This window comes from Vombatus ursinus, unplaced genomic scaffold (genome assembly GCF_900497805.2).
Source record: "Vombatus ursinus unplaced genomic scaffold, bare-nosed wombat genome assembly UNPS02013150.1, whole genome shotgun sequence".
NCBI classification, from domain to species: Eukaryota; Metazoa; Chordata; class Mammalia; order Diprotodontia; family Vombatidae; genus Vombatus; species Vombatus ursinus.
In genome coordinates, this window is record NW_020952928.1 from 418 (window position 1) to 17080 (window position 16663).

General features: G+C 40.1%; 1 protein-coding gene across 1 annotated transcript; it reads left to right on the top strand.

The window, feature by feature from the left end:
• Positions 1–4671: 4671 nt before the first annotated feature.
• On the top strand, positions 4672–15865 carry LOC114040435 (phosphatidate cytidylyltransferase 2). Its single transcript, XM_027858549.1, has 6 exons — positions 4672–4779; positions 6966–7034; positions 12836–12988; positions 13594–13713; positions 14092–14195; positions 14492–15865. Exons 1-6 carry the CDS (start codon positions 4732–4734, stop codon positions 14631–14633), a joined length of 636 nt encoding a protein of 211 aa, XP_027714350.1. The 5' UTR covers positions 4672–4731; the 3' UTR covers positions 14634–15865.
• The last annotated feature ends 798 nt before the right edge of the window (positions 15866–16663 follow it).

The window sequence follows — 16663 nt, forward strand, 5'->3', positions numbered from 1 at the left end:
TTCCCCAAGATGGCATGCAATCTGATATAGGCTATGCATGTACAATCATGTTAAACATATTTCTACATTAATCGTGTTGTGAAAGAAGAATTAGAACAAACAGGAGAAACCACAAGAAAGAAAAAAACAACAAAAAAAGAGAAAATAGTATCCTTTGATCTGCATTTAGACTCCGTAGTTCTTTCTGTGGATGTGGATAGCATTTTCCATCATGAGACCTTTGGAGATGTCTTATATCTTTGCATTGCTGACAAGAGCTAAGTCTAACAAAGTTGGTCATCACACAATGTGGCGGTTACTGTGTACAATGTTCTGGTTCTGCTCACTTCATTCAGCATCAGTTCATGTAAGTCTTTGCAGGTTTTTCTGAAATCTGCCTGCTCACCATTTCTTATGGAACAGTAGTATTCCATTCCATTCATATATCGAAACTTGTTCAGCCATTTCCCAATTTATGGACATCCTTTCAATTTCCAGTTTTTTGCTACCACTAAAAGAACTGTTATAAATATTTTTGTAGTGTGGGTCCTTCTCCATTTTTTATGATCTCTTTGGGATACAGACCTAGTGATGGTATTGCTGGATCAAAGGGTATGCACAGTTTTATAGCCTTTTGGGCATAGCTCCAAATTACTCTCCAGAATGGTTGGGTCAGTTCACAACTCCACCAACAATGCAGTAGTGTTCCAATTTTCCCACATCATCTCCAACATTTATCATTTTCCTTTTTTGTCACATTAGCCAATCTGATAGGTGTGATGTGGTGCCTCAGAATTGCAAAACACACTGATTTTGAAGACAGGATGTGTGGAGACAACCTAAGGATCATTTTCCAGAAGAACATGACAGGATAAAAAACCTTAACACCATAATGCAGGAAACAGTAGAAGAGAATTGCCCAGAACATAGAACATGAATATGTTAAGAACATAGAAAATGAAATATCAATTGAAAGAATTCATACATCACCTTCAGAAAAAAAAAACCTGTGACTGCAAACTCCAAGACACGTAGTATCTAAATTTAACAATCCAGTTCAGAAATAAGTTCTACAAGCAGTCATGAGGATGACCTTCAAATACAAAGTGAAAGAAATTTCAATAATGCAGAACTATTCTGCATTCACCAGGAAATGTAGGAGAGAATGGAATAATGTATTTGGAAGAGCACTGAAATTTGGAATGTAGCCCAGGGTGACCTACCCTGCAAATCTGAGTTTAACCATTCATGAAAATCAATAATAACAAGGTATTTGAAACATTTTTAGAAAGGAAACCAGAACTGAAGAGATTGTTTCTTGAATACTCCAAATAACAGAAATGTTGGAGGAGTGAATAAATGTAGTAGCCAAGTACAGTAACAGCAACAGAGTGACAGCAGAGAGACCAGTAAGAAACTTCTTTCTAAATGTACATAAGGAGACAGGAGTAAAGGCAGAAGTATGTTGGAGGTAATAGTGAATAGGTGGGCCTGGGGCATTATGAACAGAATCTGGTCACACCTTGACTGCAGGTGAATCACTTTTTTCTGTGGGACTACATTACAACATGGGAGTATACATGAAAGGAGGAAAGGGGAGCAGGGAAATAGAAATGCATGATGTGTTGGAGTCAAATCCAGGGCTAGCAGTGAAGGGAAAGTGACCTGTTTGGTCTCATAAAGAGAAGACCCTACAGAGGAGTGGGGAAGGAGGAAGGAGGAAGGATTGAAAAGTGCTGAAGGGGTCACAAGTGGGAAAAGTTTAAGAAGCCCTGCTCTAAATCACTAATAGTAAGAGAAATGCAAATCAGAACAATCCTGAGGTTCCACCTTTTACCCTGTAAATTGGCAAAAATGATAAAAAAAATGACAGCAGTCAGTGTTGGAGGGGTTGTGGAATGATAGGGACTAAATATCTTGTTGGTGGAGCTATGAAGTGATACAAACATTTTGGACTATATTTAACAAAGTGACTGAAATATCCATACTCTTTGAACCAGAGACTTTATTACTGGGCATATATCCCAAGGCAGCCATCAATAAGAAGAAAGTCTCCATATACTCCAAATTATTTACAGCAGTACTTTTTGTAATAACTAACAATTGTATGGGCAGCTAGGTGGCACAGTGGATAGAATACTGGCCTTGAAGTCAGGAAGACTCATCTAACTAAGTTCAAATCTGGCCTCAGACACTTACTAGCTATGTGACCCTGAGCAGGTCACTTAACCCTGTTTGCCTCAGTTTCCTCATCTGTAAAATGAGTTGGAGAAGGAAATGGTGTTTTTGCCAAGAAAACCTCAAATGGGGTCACAAAGAGTTGGAAACGACTCAACAACAACAATTGTAAACAAAGTAGGTGCCCACCAATTGAGGACAAATTGTGGTATATAAGTGTGATATAATATTATTATGTTCTAAGAAATGATGTGTGAAGACTGTAGAGAAACATGGAAAGATCTATATGAAGACTGAAGTAAGCAGAGTCAAGAAAACACTATACAAAGTAGCTACCACAATATAAACGGAAAGAACAATTACACACCAAAAAATCAAAAGCAGGTGTAACAAAATTATCAATGTCAAATAGGACTCAAATGAAGAGATGGGAGAGGGCACCTCCAACCTGCCACTTTGTGGAGTTGGGAGGTCCATAGGTGTTATACATCTCACATGTTTTTTGACTTTTTCAATGTATTGATCAGTTGTGCTGATTTTTTTTTCCTTTCTAAAAATACTGTTTGTAATATGGGATGACTCTCGGGAAGGTAGGAGGTAGAGATATTTGGACTAACTATGATGATGTAAAAAACAAAAGATATCAATAAAAGCTCATTTTAAAAGATTATTGCATTAGGCCAGTTGAGAAGTGATGGGTTGTAGTTGTATGAGTAGAGAGAAGGGGACATATGAGAGATGGTGTAAAGGTAGAAACAAGATTTGACAATGTGGATGACACGAAGGTTGCAGGCCTGATTGACTGGAAGGATGATGGCATTCTTGACAGTAATAGGGAAGTTCAGAAGGAGGGAGGGTTTTTGGGGAAAGAGTAAGTTGCCTTTTGGATATGTTAAGTTTGAGATGTCCAAGAGGAGGCTGGAAATGTGTGACTGTAGATCGGCAGAGACTGGGAATCATCTGCTTAGAGATGCTAATTGAGCTCTGGGGGAGCTGATGAGATCACCAGATGAGTTAGTATGGGGTGAAAAGAGAAGGAGCCTTGGGTTAAGAGGAGAAACAAGAGAGAATAGTATCATTAAAAGCCCAGAGAGGAGAGGGTGTCCAGGAGAAGAGGATGGTAAATAGTGTCAAAGACTGCAGAGAAGTCAAAAAAAAAAAGACTGAAGAAAGGCTAACAAATTTGACAATTAAGAGATCATTTGCAGTTGTGGAGAGACCAGTTTGAGTTGAATAATGAAGTCTGAAGCCAGAATGAGAGGAGAGGAAGGTGAGGTTCCAGTTGTAGACAGCTTTCTCAAGTAGTTTAACTGTAGAGGCAAGGAAAAATAGAAGATAGTAGCTAGCAAGGATGGTGGGATCAATGGAGGTTTTTAAAGGATGGAGGAGACATTTTTAAAGGATAGAGGTATATTTTTAGGCAGCAGGGAAATAACCAGTACCTAGGGAGAGATTAAAGATTAGAGAGAGTTTAGAGCTTTGGGATGATGGTAGTTGCAATTTGCTGGAGAAGTGAGGAGGGGTTGGGTTCAAGGGTGTGTGTAGAGAGGTATACTTTGGTGGAGGAAAGCATCTGAAGGATGAGGTAAGAAAGGGAGAAGGAGAGATCTTGGGAAATGGGCTCAAAGTGTGAGTTGAGGTTCTCAGCTGAGAAGTTGGGTGGGGACAGGCTTAAGGGGAGAACAGAAGGTTTAGAACAACTGCTGAGAAAGAGTGAGATAAAAAATCAATTGAGAGGAATAGAATGTTTGCCCTGCTGCACTGAGGGTCCAGTTGAGATTAGCTGCCATAATTTGTAATGAGACCAGTCAGTTTCATGATTTCTTCTAGCTCAGTTCACTATCATGTCAATATTAATGGAAGAGGCAGATGGTGGGAATAATCCAGTGTTGAATTTGGCAAGGCATGATCAATGAGAGTTTTAGAATAAGAAACAAGAATACTTTTCAGAATGTTTACCCCACTTCTGAGCTAGTGCTTTGGCAATTGAGCTTTTAGAAGGTGTGTATGTTTCAGTCCCCCAAAGGCCTCCTTGTGGGATAGAGGAGGACCTTGTTTATGTTAGCAACACAAATGAAGGAGTTACTTTCAAGCTAGAGAGGCTTGGAGTTCAGGTGCCATGATAGTTTTTCATCTGAGCCAATTTCATTCAGAGAGGCTTATTCCTGACCCAAGGTGATGGACTTTTTCTAATCACAGACTGTTTGCTAAGTTATAGAATAGTTTTGATCTGTGTTGATGGAAAGAGTATTCACAGCTGTGAATTTGTAGATCTTTATAGTGTGAAGGTATCTCAGTTATGTTAGTGTTCCATTATGGTCACACTTGTGATGCTGATGAGGGGATGCTGCAGACATCAGAGATGACACTTGTTGCTGGGTGGGACAGATCAGAGGAGAGAGCATCAGAACTGAGATGGCCAGGGCCACTTTTAAAGATATTCTTTAAAAAAATGTTAGAGTTACATATATTTAAATAATCTTGACAGCTTGCTAGTAATGCTTCTGGCTTCTCTACTTTTTAATTCCTCCTAGGTTTATTGTCCCCATTTCATGTGTGATCTGTAATGACATCATGGCCTATATGTTTGGCTTTTTCTTTGGTCGGACCCCACTTATCAAGGTGAGAGAATTTTCCTTGATGTGGAATATCACAGGGCAGTTCTTTCACTGGGAAAAAGTTGCCTTTGGGAGACAGAGAGAAACCTAATTGATTTTTTAAAATGTATTTTTTTATTCTGAACTTAGCAAAGACCAAATAAAATTAGCATTTCCATATCAAGTACAAAGTAGAATGGAAAAAGAGAATCGTGCATGAAACTGTGAATCTATATTATGTACAACTTCCTTTTTCCTGTTAAAAATATAAATTTAATGTGTAACTTTCAAAGTTATTTGCTAGTCTTTGTTTCCTTCTGTTCTCTCTTGTGTGTTTAAAAAATATTTTTATGACCCTCTTTTACTTTTTTTCCTTTTGGGTAACACTAGTAGGTTTAAAGCTGAAAGGGACATTACAAAATCACATCTATTCTACTCCTTTAATTTAAAAAAATTGTTGTTATTATATAAATTGTTCTGCTTATTTGAGTCATACAGGTTTTCCCAGGCTTCTTGGAAAACTTCCTTTTTATAATTTTTTCTACAACATTATAATATTCTCTTCCATTCACATACCATAGATTTTTTTTTTATCCATTCCCTAGTTGATGGGTATGATCTTAGTTTGCGGGTTTTTTTTATTCCCATGAAAAATACTTCTATAACTATTTTTGTACATATGGGTCCCTGTCTTCTTTGATCCCTTTAGAGTATAGATTTAGGATTGGTACTGAAGGATAGCTTTGGGGGCATAGTTCCAAATTGTTTTCCAGCGTGGTTGGACCAATCCATAGCTTCTCCAGTGTGCATTAGTGTGTGTATCTTTTTCATGTAGCCCTCTTGCAGTAGTTACTTTCCTTTTTTGTCATCTTTGCCAATTTGATAGGCATGAAGTGGAATCTTAGAATTGTTTTCATTTCATAGCTCTAATTATTAATGCTTTAGGAGCATTTTTTCATATAGTTGTTAATAACTTAGATTTCCTCCTTTGAGAACTCATACTATTAGGCCATTTATCTAAAGAGGAGCAGCTCTCATTCTTAAATTAAAATATTGCCATGTTATATATACACATATATTTATACAGATACACATATATTAGATATCAGACTTTTATTAGAGAAATTATAAAGATTTTTTCCTAGTTAACCATTTCTTTTCAAATTTAAACTGCATTAGTTGTATTTGTGCAAAAATGTTTTAATTTTATGTAATCAAAATTGTCCATTTTATCTTCTGATATCTTCTCTATTCTTTTTTTGGGTATGAACTCTTCCTCTGTTCATAGTTTTGAAAGGTATTTTCTTGTTCCTCTAATTTGTTTATGATGTGACCTTTTTAATCTAAGTCATGTATCTATCTGGAGCTCAAAAGAGTTTTCACAAGAACTAAAGAGAAAGATTTGTGAGTCATCTGCATAGAGGTGATTTCATCCATGAGTGGATGAAATTATCAAAGGAGATACTATATAGAAAAAATAGAGGAGGACTGAGGACAGAGAGCACTAGTGAGCAACATATCCATTTAAAAATATCAAGGATTGGAGGCAGCTAGGTGGTGCAGTGGATAGAGCACCGCCTCTAGAGTCAGGAGAACCTGAGTTCAAATTTGGCCTCAGACACATAATACTCACTAGCTGTGTCACTCTGGGCAGTCACTTAACCTCAATTGCCTCATCAAAAAAAAAAAAAAAATATCGAGGGTTAAGGAGCTAGCGAAGAGCTGAATGGTCAGAGAGGTGGAGGAGCTATGAAAACAGTGTTACAGAAACCAAGGGAAAAGAGAATGTGCCAAGGGGAAGCCCACAGTGTCAGGTGATGCAGAGAGAAGGGGGACTGAGAAAAGACCATTGGGTTTGTTAATTAGGAGTTAGTGTCCTTGGAGTAGTTTTTGTAGTGTGAGGGAAGGGGACAGAAGCCAGATTACAGCAGTTTGAGGTCAGAATGGGCAATAACAAAATGTAAGCACTTTTCTTTCTGAAAGTTTGGCATTAAAGTGGGGAGAGTAAAGAAATTGGTAGTAGTTTAAGAAGCTAGTAGGAATAAGAGATTTTTGAGCTCATGATTAAATGAAAAGGAAGAAGCCTGTGGAAAAGGATTCATTAAAGGTGTAGACAAAATCAAGCTTATGGTAGGGTACATGCAGGATAACAAATAATGATGTTAATCAAATTCTATACTCTTTTTTTTTTTTTTTCCTTCCTTCCTGCAGCTTTCTCCAAAGAAGACATGGGAAGGCTTCATTGGAGGATTCTTTGCCACTGTGGTGTTTGGGCTTCTGGTAGGTAGTTGACAATCCCAAGGGTGAAAATGTTTGTTGTTGAATTATTGCTGGCTATGTGGTTGGTGATCAATGAGTGTAGCAGTGTCTATGAAGTGGGAGGGGTGCTGAGTGTTCACCTCCAGGTTCAGAGGCATGTAGTGCAAAGAAAAATGGACAAAGAGTCAGGAAGACCAAATTGTGAGTCTTCCCTCACATGGTTGCTTACCTACCCACCTCTAAAATGGAGATAATTATGGCACTTACTTGATAGGTTCTCTGTGAGGATCAAATGAGATAAAAGCATGTAAAGTAATTGGCAGACCCCAAGACATTATGTAAATATGAACCATTTGTCTGTCTTTCAGTTTTACATTTTGCAGACAAATCAACTTAGGAAACATTTCTCAGCTGGAAGATGTCCATATCATAGCTTTGTAGCTGCCTGAATCTGTGTTGGCTCATTCAGTTAGCAGGGACCAGCTGGGAAAAGAATGAGAGGACCTGAGTGGGGATCCATTTGAGTTGCCTTTTAAGGTGACAACTATCACAGCCCATTGCCACAGTGTCGGTGTTTGAAGACATCAAGAGAGCTACTACAGCTGCTAATTCCTAGTGGCTCATAGGAGCTAAGCATTTTCTTCTGAGTTCTAGCTTCCTGCTCTGGAATCTGGCATGTTTCCTTAACTCCGTAGATGGTTTGCTCAACCCCCTTGTGACCCAGGAAAGCAATCTATGCCCTTAGGCAGTCAGCTCTTTGAAACGGAGGAGGATTTGGGGCAGGGATATGTGGGTGTGGTGAGTTATTAAAAAGTAGAGGATGGGAGAGTGTGGTGTTGGTGGGTGGGGTATCCCAGTGTTGCCCTCTGCTGGCCCCATGTAAAAATGCATTCCATAGCCTGTATTTCTGTATTTAACCTCTTGATGACCAAGATTCCACTTCTGAGAAATACCCTGACCAAACTCCCACTGTTTGGAGGAGTGTCCCCCCCTTACCAAAAAAAGGCCATAAGCAGGGAAGATTCCATCTTTTAAGGGCAACTCTAAATCCCCCTCTCAAGTCCGTAATTATGGTTTTCCCCTAAGAATCCACACAGCAGGATTACCTTGTTTGTGTGCATAGTGTGTGTGTGTGTCTGTTTGAGAGAGAGGGAGAGATCTGAATCTCTACAGTGATTTTATCGCTGTAGGGAGCTCCTGGTATAGACATTCTATCCAGAGATGCAGATCATCTACTCTCTAAGACCAGAAGTTCTATATGAGTTGATTGGTATTAGTAGGCATACCTTAGTAGGCATTTAAATAACTGAGACAAACGCAAGCTTGAAGCAGCAGATGGTACTTTGTTACTAAGAAGCCCCACTACTCCCTTCTCAGTTCAAGTCCACCAGTCCGTCAACCTGTGAACTTATAGGGGCAGGAAGCCCCTCCAGCAGATTTTGAGGGAAGGGAAAGAAACAGATAATAATTATTATAATTCCCATTTTACGTTAGAGGAAATTGAAGCAGACAGAGGTTAACTGATCTGCCCCAAGTCATAAAACTAATAACTATGTGAAGCAAGATTTGAATTCGGGTCTTCTAGGCCACTTGCCCAATGCTTTATCCACCATGTCCCCTGACTGCTTAAAATATGTACTCGTTAAGAGCCATATTCTAGGTGTGGATATCATCCCAATCTCAGTGTTGACTGTGAGGTTAAATTTGCCACTTTGCATTAAGACTTCTAATTCATCTTGTTGTCTAAACCTTGGATCTCATCAGCTCCCATGGATGCAATTATCATCTCGATTCTAATGATTCTCCTTTTTTTTTTTTTAATTTAAGACAGTTGGGGTTAAGTGACTTGCCCAGGGTCACACAGCTAGTAAGTGTCAAGTGTTTGGTCTGAGGCAGGATTTGAACTCCAGACTCCAAGGCCAGAGCTCTATCCACTGTGCCACCCAGCTGCCCCGTTTTGTTTTCTTTTGTTTTAATTTTTAATTTTTTGGCTAGGCAGTGGGGTTAAGTGACTTGCCCAGGGTCACATAGCTAGCAAGTGTTATGTATCTGAGGCCAAATTTGAACTCAGGTCCTCCTGAATCCAGGGCCGGTGCTCTATCTACTGCATCACTTAGCTGCCCTGATGCTAATGATTCTCAAATCTACTTATCCAGCCCTGACCTCCAATCTTGTATCTCTGTCTAGTGGTTATCTTCAACTGTATATCCCCTGTGCATCTTAAACTTGACATGTCCAAAATGGAATTCATTATTTCCCTCCCCCCCAAAACTCACCCTTCTTCCTAATTTTCCTATTATTTCAGAGGGTTACACCATCCTCTCAGTCCCCTAGGCTCGCAGCCTAGGTATCACCCTTGACGCCTCTCTCTTACCCACCATATCTGATCTATTATTAAGGCCTGTCAGTTTTACCTAAGTACTTTCTCTCAAATATAGCCCCTTCTCTTCTCTCACACTGCCAGCACCCCGGTTTTGGCTCATCGCCTCATGTGCTTGCTCTTTGGTTTCTTTGCCACAAGTACTCTCCCCATTCCAGTCCATCTTCCACTCCCCTGTTAGAGTGATCTTCCTAAAGTGCAGGTTGGATCATGTTACACCCCCTTTCCCTCACCAGTAGCATTCTCCCCCCCCCCCCCCCCAATTCAGTAAGCTCCAGTGGTTCTATATTATTTTCCAGGATCAGATATAAAATCCTCTGTTTGGCATTCTTTACAACTAGGCCCCATCCTACCTTTCCTTTTGACCTTCCTCCCCTCTCTATACCCTACAGTCCAGTGCTGCTAGCATTCTTGCTGTTGCTTAAAAAAGATCTCTGTCTGTCTCCTGCTGTGGACATTTTCACTGGTTCTCCCTCATGCCTGGAATGCTCTCCTTCCTCATGCTTCCTTGGCTGCCTTCAAGTCCCTGCCAAAGTCTCACCTTCTACAGTAAACCTTTCCGGATCTTTCTTAATTCTAGTGCCTTCCCTCTGCTGATTATTTCCATTTTATCTGTATAGCTAGTTTGTACTTATTTGTTTACATGTGGTCTACCTCTTTAGAATGTGAGCTCCTTGAGAACAGGAACTGTCACTATCTTTTGCTTTTCATTGTATCTCTAGCACTGTGCCTAGCACAGGCATGCACTTAATAGATGTTTACTGACTGACTAACATACATTTGATATTTAGGGCTGGTTCCTTTCCTGATTTTGTCCCTTGTGAGAACAAGGACCTTTTTTTTTTCTTGAGAGTGAAGAATCTTTTCAAGTTTCTGAGATCATGTCCTCATGGGCAATGAAGTATTTCCTGCCTCATGGCACTCCTTCAGGTAGACCAGGGGTTAATTAGGTTCACTAAATCACTGGATGCAGACAGCATTTCTCATAGCATGCACTTAGCAGGTAGCTTTCTTGTCTAGATAGTAAGTGTTTTGGAGTGAGTTTAAGTGGCCTATCCTCTACTAAAGCCTTGTTCAGTAGTTTATCGTGATGTGGAGGTGACCTTACATTTTAGAAACTAAGATCTTTCTCCTTACTCCTTCCATTTTGGGCAGGACAGATTGTATCTTGTGGGATAAGCAGGGATGGATAGGTTATGCTCTACAGATTTCATTACATTAGCTTCATTACATTAGCTTTCCCTCCAAACCTATCTCTCTTTCAGACTTACTTATTTCTATCAAAGACACCAGAATCCTTCAAGTCACCCAGATTCACAACCTGTCATCCTGGACTTATGACTTTCACTTATCTCATCTATCCAATCAGGTCTTGTCTTTTCTAGCTATACAGCATCTCTTGTATCTGTCTCCTTCTCACTGCTCACACTGTTACCACCTTAGTTCAGGCCCCCATTATTTCTCACATGGATTATTGCGGTAGTCTCCTAATTGGTCTCCCTGCCTCAGATCTCTTTTCTTCTTCAGCTCATCATCCACAGATGCCAAAGCGATTTTTCTAAAGTACAAGTCTGACTGTCTCATTCCCTTGTTAAAACTCCATTGGTTCTCTATTTGCTCTGTGATGATCTCATTCATTTAATGTTTGTTTTGTATGTGTTTATGTCCATAATTATGCGTAAAGTAGTACATGTATATATATATATATATATATTTTTTTTTTTGGCAATTGGGGTTAAGTGACTTGCCCAGGGTCATACAGCTAGTAAGTGTCAAGTGTTCGGTCTGAGGCCAGAACTGAGGTCCTCTTGACTTCAGGGCCAGTGCTCTATCCACTGCGCCACCTAGCTGCCCCCTTGTAGATCTTATAAATAAGTAAAATAAACACATGGGGAATGTGTGCTTAGAAAATTTTTATTAGTAAAGGTGTTCAGTCAAAAAAAGTTTGGAGACCACTAGTTTAAAGAATCACCTTAACAAAGTATAAAGAGGTTATCACCAAATGATTGGCCCCCAGGTGATGAATTCTTTTTGCTGAAGCAGTTCAGGAAGACCATCTCCCAAGACAAAGCAGAGTGACCTGCATTCCTGGAGGGAGTATCCACACTAATGAAATTATAGATTCTTGAAGCAGCTCTTAAGAAATATCCTGTTGGGGGGCAGCTAGGTGGCTCAATGGATAGAGCACCGGCCCTGGAGTCAGGAGGACCTGAGTTCAGATCCGGCCTCAGAAACGTAATACTTCCTAGCTGTGTGACTCTGGGCAAGTCACTTAACCCCAATTGCTTCACTAAAAAAAAAAAAAAAGAAAGAAATATCCTGTTGTATAAAATCTCAGGGTATCCTCTGAGAGCTCCAGAAGGGAAGCTTTAATCTTAAAGCATGAGGTGGCACAGTGATAGAGCCCTGAGCCTGGGGTCAAGACCACTTGACCTAAGTTCTTATCTGGCCTCAGACACTTTTAACTAGGTAACCCTGGGTAAATCAACTTAACCTCTGTCAGCCTTAGTTTCCTCAACTGTAGAACAGAGATAATAATAGTACCTACCTTCCCTCCTTTCCCTTCCCCTTTCTTTCCCTCCCTTCCCTTTTCCCTTCCCCATCTCCTTGCTTTTTCCTTCTCTCTCCTTCCTTCTTTTCTTCCTCCTTCCCCCTCTATCTCCCTCGCTTCCTCCGTTCAGTGTATGTGAACAACATGTTTATTGTGATGAAAGGATTTTGTATGGAAATGAGAACTGTCGTTGTTACTATTGTTGAATTCTTTTAGGTCCTGAGCATGAGAGGTGTCCTGGTCTGGTGTATAAATCAAATGGATCTGGAATCAAAGGAACTAGTTCAAATTCTACCTCTGCCCCTTACTCCCTGTGGGAGCTTAGGGAGTCACTTAATTTTTCTGTGCCTCAGTTTCCTTATTTGTAGAGTGAGGTGGTTGGACTAGAGAGTCTCTGAGCTTCCTTTGAGCTCTTAACTCTATGATTCTTTGTTTTCATTTGAGGGCTGGAGGCCTTTAGTCTCCAAGCACTTGGTCAGCACCACCCCTGTGCTGTGCCTAGCAGGGGCAGTGATTGGGAGGTTACCGAAGACAAGGACATAGCCTCTCTCTGTTTGAGGTGAGGAGGCATGTAGTGAGCACAGGGCAGAGAGTTAGTTGTGTGTCATGGGTAGTGAATATCTTACAGAGTCAGTATAAACTGAAGTCATCAAGGCTGTTTCTCAGAGGAGATGAAACTTGAGGTGGTCTCGAAGGACTGGTAGGATGTGGAGAGGAGGTGGGGAGGCCCTTCTTGTACACAGACTTGACTAAATGGATGAGTGGGAACAGCTGTAGTATGAGGAGAATGTGGAGGGGTGTGTGTGTTTTGGGGAGTCACTTTGGAAACTTAGAGGAAAGACAAATTATTATATCCATCATTAACCTGGTGCTCTTTTTCTCTCCAAATAGCTCTCCTATTTAATGTCTGGATACAGATGCTTCATCTGCCCAGTGGAGTTCAACAATGACACCAACAGCTTCACTGTAGACTGTGAGCCCTCAGATCTCTTCAGACTTCAGGAATACAACATCCCTTTGGTGATTCAGTCCATTGTTGGCTGGGTGCGTACCTTTTAACTTGGCTTGGGTCAAGCCCAGCTAAGGTCATGTATTTGGTTAGAACTAAAAGTGAGGGTCTTCTCCACAGAAATTTTCTATAAGATATGAAGGTGCCAAACCAAAAAGGGTAAGTAACTGTAGAGTCAGGGCAGGTTCAAAGTGAGGATAAATTTCTCTCCTCTGCTACTCCCCCCACCCCAATTATTTAAAATGATAAGGAAGTATGCATGCATCTGTGGTGTCTTACATGTAGTCGGCACTTAATAAATAATTTTTGAATTAAATTTTTGAAGTCCTGTAGCTGAGGAACAAAAAGTTACCTTAGGATTATTTGTCAATTTCAGTAATTCCCAATTAATGATTACTTCTTGCTCAAGGTCTTTGTTTGAAGCAAAACTAGGCCAAACATATTTATTTCTCTTGCAAAAGAAATAATCCCAAGAAACATAGTTTTAGGATTTTATATATTTATTTTTGGTATGTTGGTGAGCTTTGCACATTGACAGAAACTGCAGACCTGGCAAAGTTAATTTCTTTTAGAAATGTTATTAAAGAAAAAAAATAAAACTGAAGGCAACCTCAGCTTTTTTTTGCTGTATCTTTTGCAGAAAACAGTCCGGATGTATCCCTTCCAGATCCACAGCATTGCTCTCTCCACCTTTGCCTCCCTCATTGGCCCCTTTGGAGGTTTTTTTGCCAGTGGATTCAAACGGGCCTTTAAAATCAAGGTAGGAGTGATTTTGACCCACCCACCCTTACTTTTTCCATCTTTCTTCTCCCTAACAACGAGGCCAGTCAGGCTTTCTGAATCCATTTTGCCTTCATATTATATGTGTTGAATTTAACTGGGATCATTCAAAGTAAGATTACAGTTGTTCAGGAAATGGAATTTTGCAGCTGGCCACCTAATTTCTCTGTATTTTTAAAAGTTCCTTTGCCATAAGCCTCATTATGTCCATCTGTCTTTGCCCTCTGCTAGGGATGAGGACAAATGCTTAGTTTTTTCCCTATTGAGGACTAGTTGTGCATGTGGTTAGGACTTTTAGATGAGTATGTGATTACTGTGTTGAGTTTAGATTCACAAACTCTCTCCTTAACTCTGATAGGACTTTGCTAACACCATCCCTGGCCATGGAGGTATTATGGACCGCTTTGACTGCCAGTACCTGATGGCTACTTTTGTTAATGTCTACATTGCCAGTTTTATCAGGTAACACAGCTTTCCTCGCGCATACAACAAAGGTTCTTTGAATTTGGTTGTCCAGTTTGTTCTTGCAGCATTGAGTTTTTAGGATGTCAGATATTTCCACATTCAACTATGAGCACAAAAACATGTCCTGTAGCCAAATATAATGAATTTTGGGATTCACCATGCTACTCCTCCCATGCTATTTGTGTGATGAATATTGAATTTAGTGCAACAAATAATAAGCTGTTGGGCATAATTAGCTTACAAAAGTGCCTTTGGCTCTGATTTAGTTTATTTTTTTCTGATTTTTCTTTCAGGGGACCTAACCCAAGCAAGCTGATTCAGCAGTTTTTGACTTTGCGTCCAGATCAGCAGCTTCACATTTTCAACACGTTAAAGGCTCACCTTATTGATAAAGGGATGTTGACTGCCAGCACTGAAGACCAAGGGGCATCCTAGAAAGAGGACAGTAGGATCAGAACTGAGCTCTAGGGCAAGTCTTCAAGTCAATCCCAGCTTGTGTGACTTTTAAGACCATTACAAGACCTCATTTCACTGTTTTCCTTTTCTGTAGAATTTTTTTTTGTGCTGTGGGTTTTCAAGAACAATTATCTATCTATATATACACATATACTTCGTATGTGTATTTATATGATGTGACTAAGTGCGTAAATCAGAGTTTTGAGTTGGAAAGCAATCACAGGAGTTAAACCTCTGTGGGTTTAAACAAAATAAAACATAAAACCCATAACACTGAGGGCATCTGTTCCAAGGGTTGTTCTGGTGGATCCAGGCCCTTTAAATTTAACATTCCTTCTGTCCTATCTGTTTGGAGAGCAGACCTGCCAACTATGGGCTGATGGCCAGACCAGAGAGTAAACTTAACACACTGCCTGTAACAGCCTTTCGAGCAAGCCTAAAACTCATATACAGCCCAAATTACATTGTAGTCACAGAAACTTTTCACCACAAACCCTTTTCGAGTTCCAACGTCAGTTCTGGAATGAAAGTTGTCTTTTACTGTGGAAGGAAAACATGGTGTCTGACAAATGCTTACTTATTGAAAAAGCATCTTAATGAGATGACATTTCACTTAAGAAATACCATTTTGAGAGAACATTATCATAATTTCATTTTCACCTTTGCTTCAGTGCACCTCAGGAGATGTCTTTGTTTTAATTAAAAGCAAACAAGAAACCATGGAACATGAAAAGTAATTTAAAAATAAAGTCGGATGGGGGGAAGATGCCCACACAGTAGTATTTCACCTGTCTACAGGAGAGCATATCTAACTTAGTATACAGAGTTCTCACATTATTAGTCACGAGCCCTAGCTGGAATAGCATAGCTGGTTCTGTCACTCTTCAGGGATCATGTCACTCATGTCTGTCTGCTGTATTTAAACTGGGGACTTGATGCTGCTGAATTATTTCTGTTGGTTTTGTGTTTTTCTTTGAGCAAAGAGTAGGGAGGGATTGGCTTCTAGCCTATGGGCTCTTTGCTTTATCTTTTATTTAGTTGACTTAAATTGTACTTGTTGCACTGGTGGTGTCTGTGTAAATATTCACCTATTTGTTAACTACTATGTTTCTCATCTAAATGGAATCGTGCTGCAAACCCAGTCTGAGTCCTTGAGAACCTTTGTAAAGTTCGAAATACCTTGATGGTTAAATGCATAATCGAGTCTCTGACATTGCTAATGTCTCTGTACTTTGGCTTTTCCCAGAGGTCTTAAAAAAAAAAAAAGAAAAAAATTGTGACCTTTTTTTCTCCCTGAGTATAGGATGAAATTGACAGAGGAGACAAACTCTCCACGTCCCTGGAGATACATCCAGGACAACCAGGAGTGATTCTGAGGAGAGAGAACTTGGTAGTCTGATGGACATTGTTCAGATCACACTGTGCCAGTATGATCCGCTTTCTCTGTTGAAAATGGAGATATGTAATCTAATATGACATAATTTTTTTGGCACCTTGGTCTGTCTAACTATGTCTGTTACTAGCCTTGTTACCTTTCTGTCCTCATTAGGCCAAAATCACTGGGGCCTTGGCACAGGCCAAATCTCTTGCTGGAGGAGAAGTGGGTATTAGCTAGGGGGGAGGCAGAGCTGACTTAGAGCTGTAACCCTTTCATATGTGTGGAATAGAAGCAAATTTGGGGTGTGTGTGTGTGTGTGTGTGTGTGTGTGTGAGAGAGAGAGAGAGAGAGAGAGAGGAAACACATCAGTGTACTTCAGTGGTTGCTACACTGTTTGCCTCTTTTCTTTTTTCTTTAGTACCAGGACCTCCGTGTGAGGTAGCCTGGTGCAGTAGAAGGGCGGGTTTGGAGTCTGAAGACTTGTGTTCTAGCCCTGACTTTGCCAGTTGCTAGTGTCTGATTTGTAGAAAATGATTTAGCTTGCCTGTCATTCAGTTTCTTCACCTGTAAATGAAGAGGTTTGGAGCAGGTGATCTCTAAAGTTCCTTCTAGCTCTAAAATGCTCTGGTTC

Excerpts from the sequence above, each read along its gene's own strand:
- LOC114040435 (XM_027858549.1), top strand. The coding sequence starts at position 4,732 with ATGGCCTATATGTTTGGCTTTTTCTTTGGTCGGACCCCACTTATCAAG. Across the intron at positions 12,989-13,593 it reads TTCAGTCCATTGTTGGCTGG|AAAACAGTCCGGATGTATCC; the intron begins GTGCGTACCTTT and ends TATCTTTTGCAG. Across the intron at positions 14,196-14,491 it reads TACATTGCCAGTTTTATCAG|GGGACCTAACCCAAGCAAGC; the intron begins GTAACACAGCTT and ends TTTTTCTTTCAG.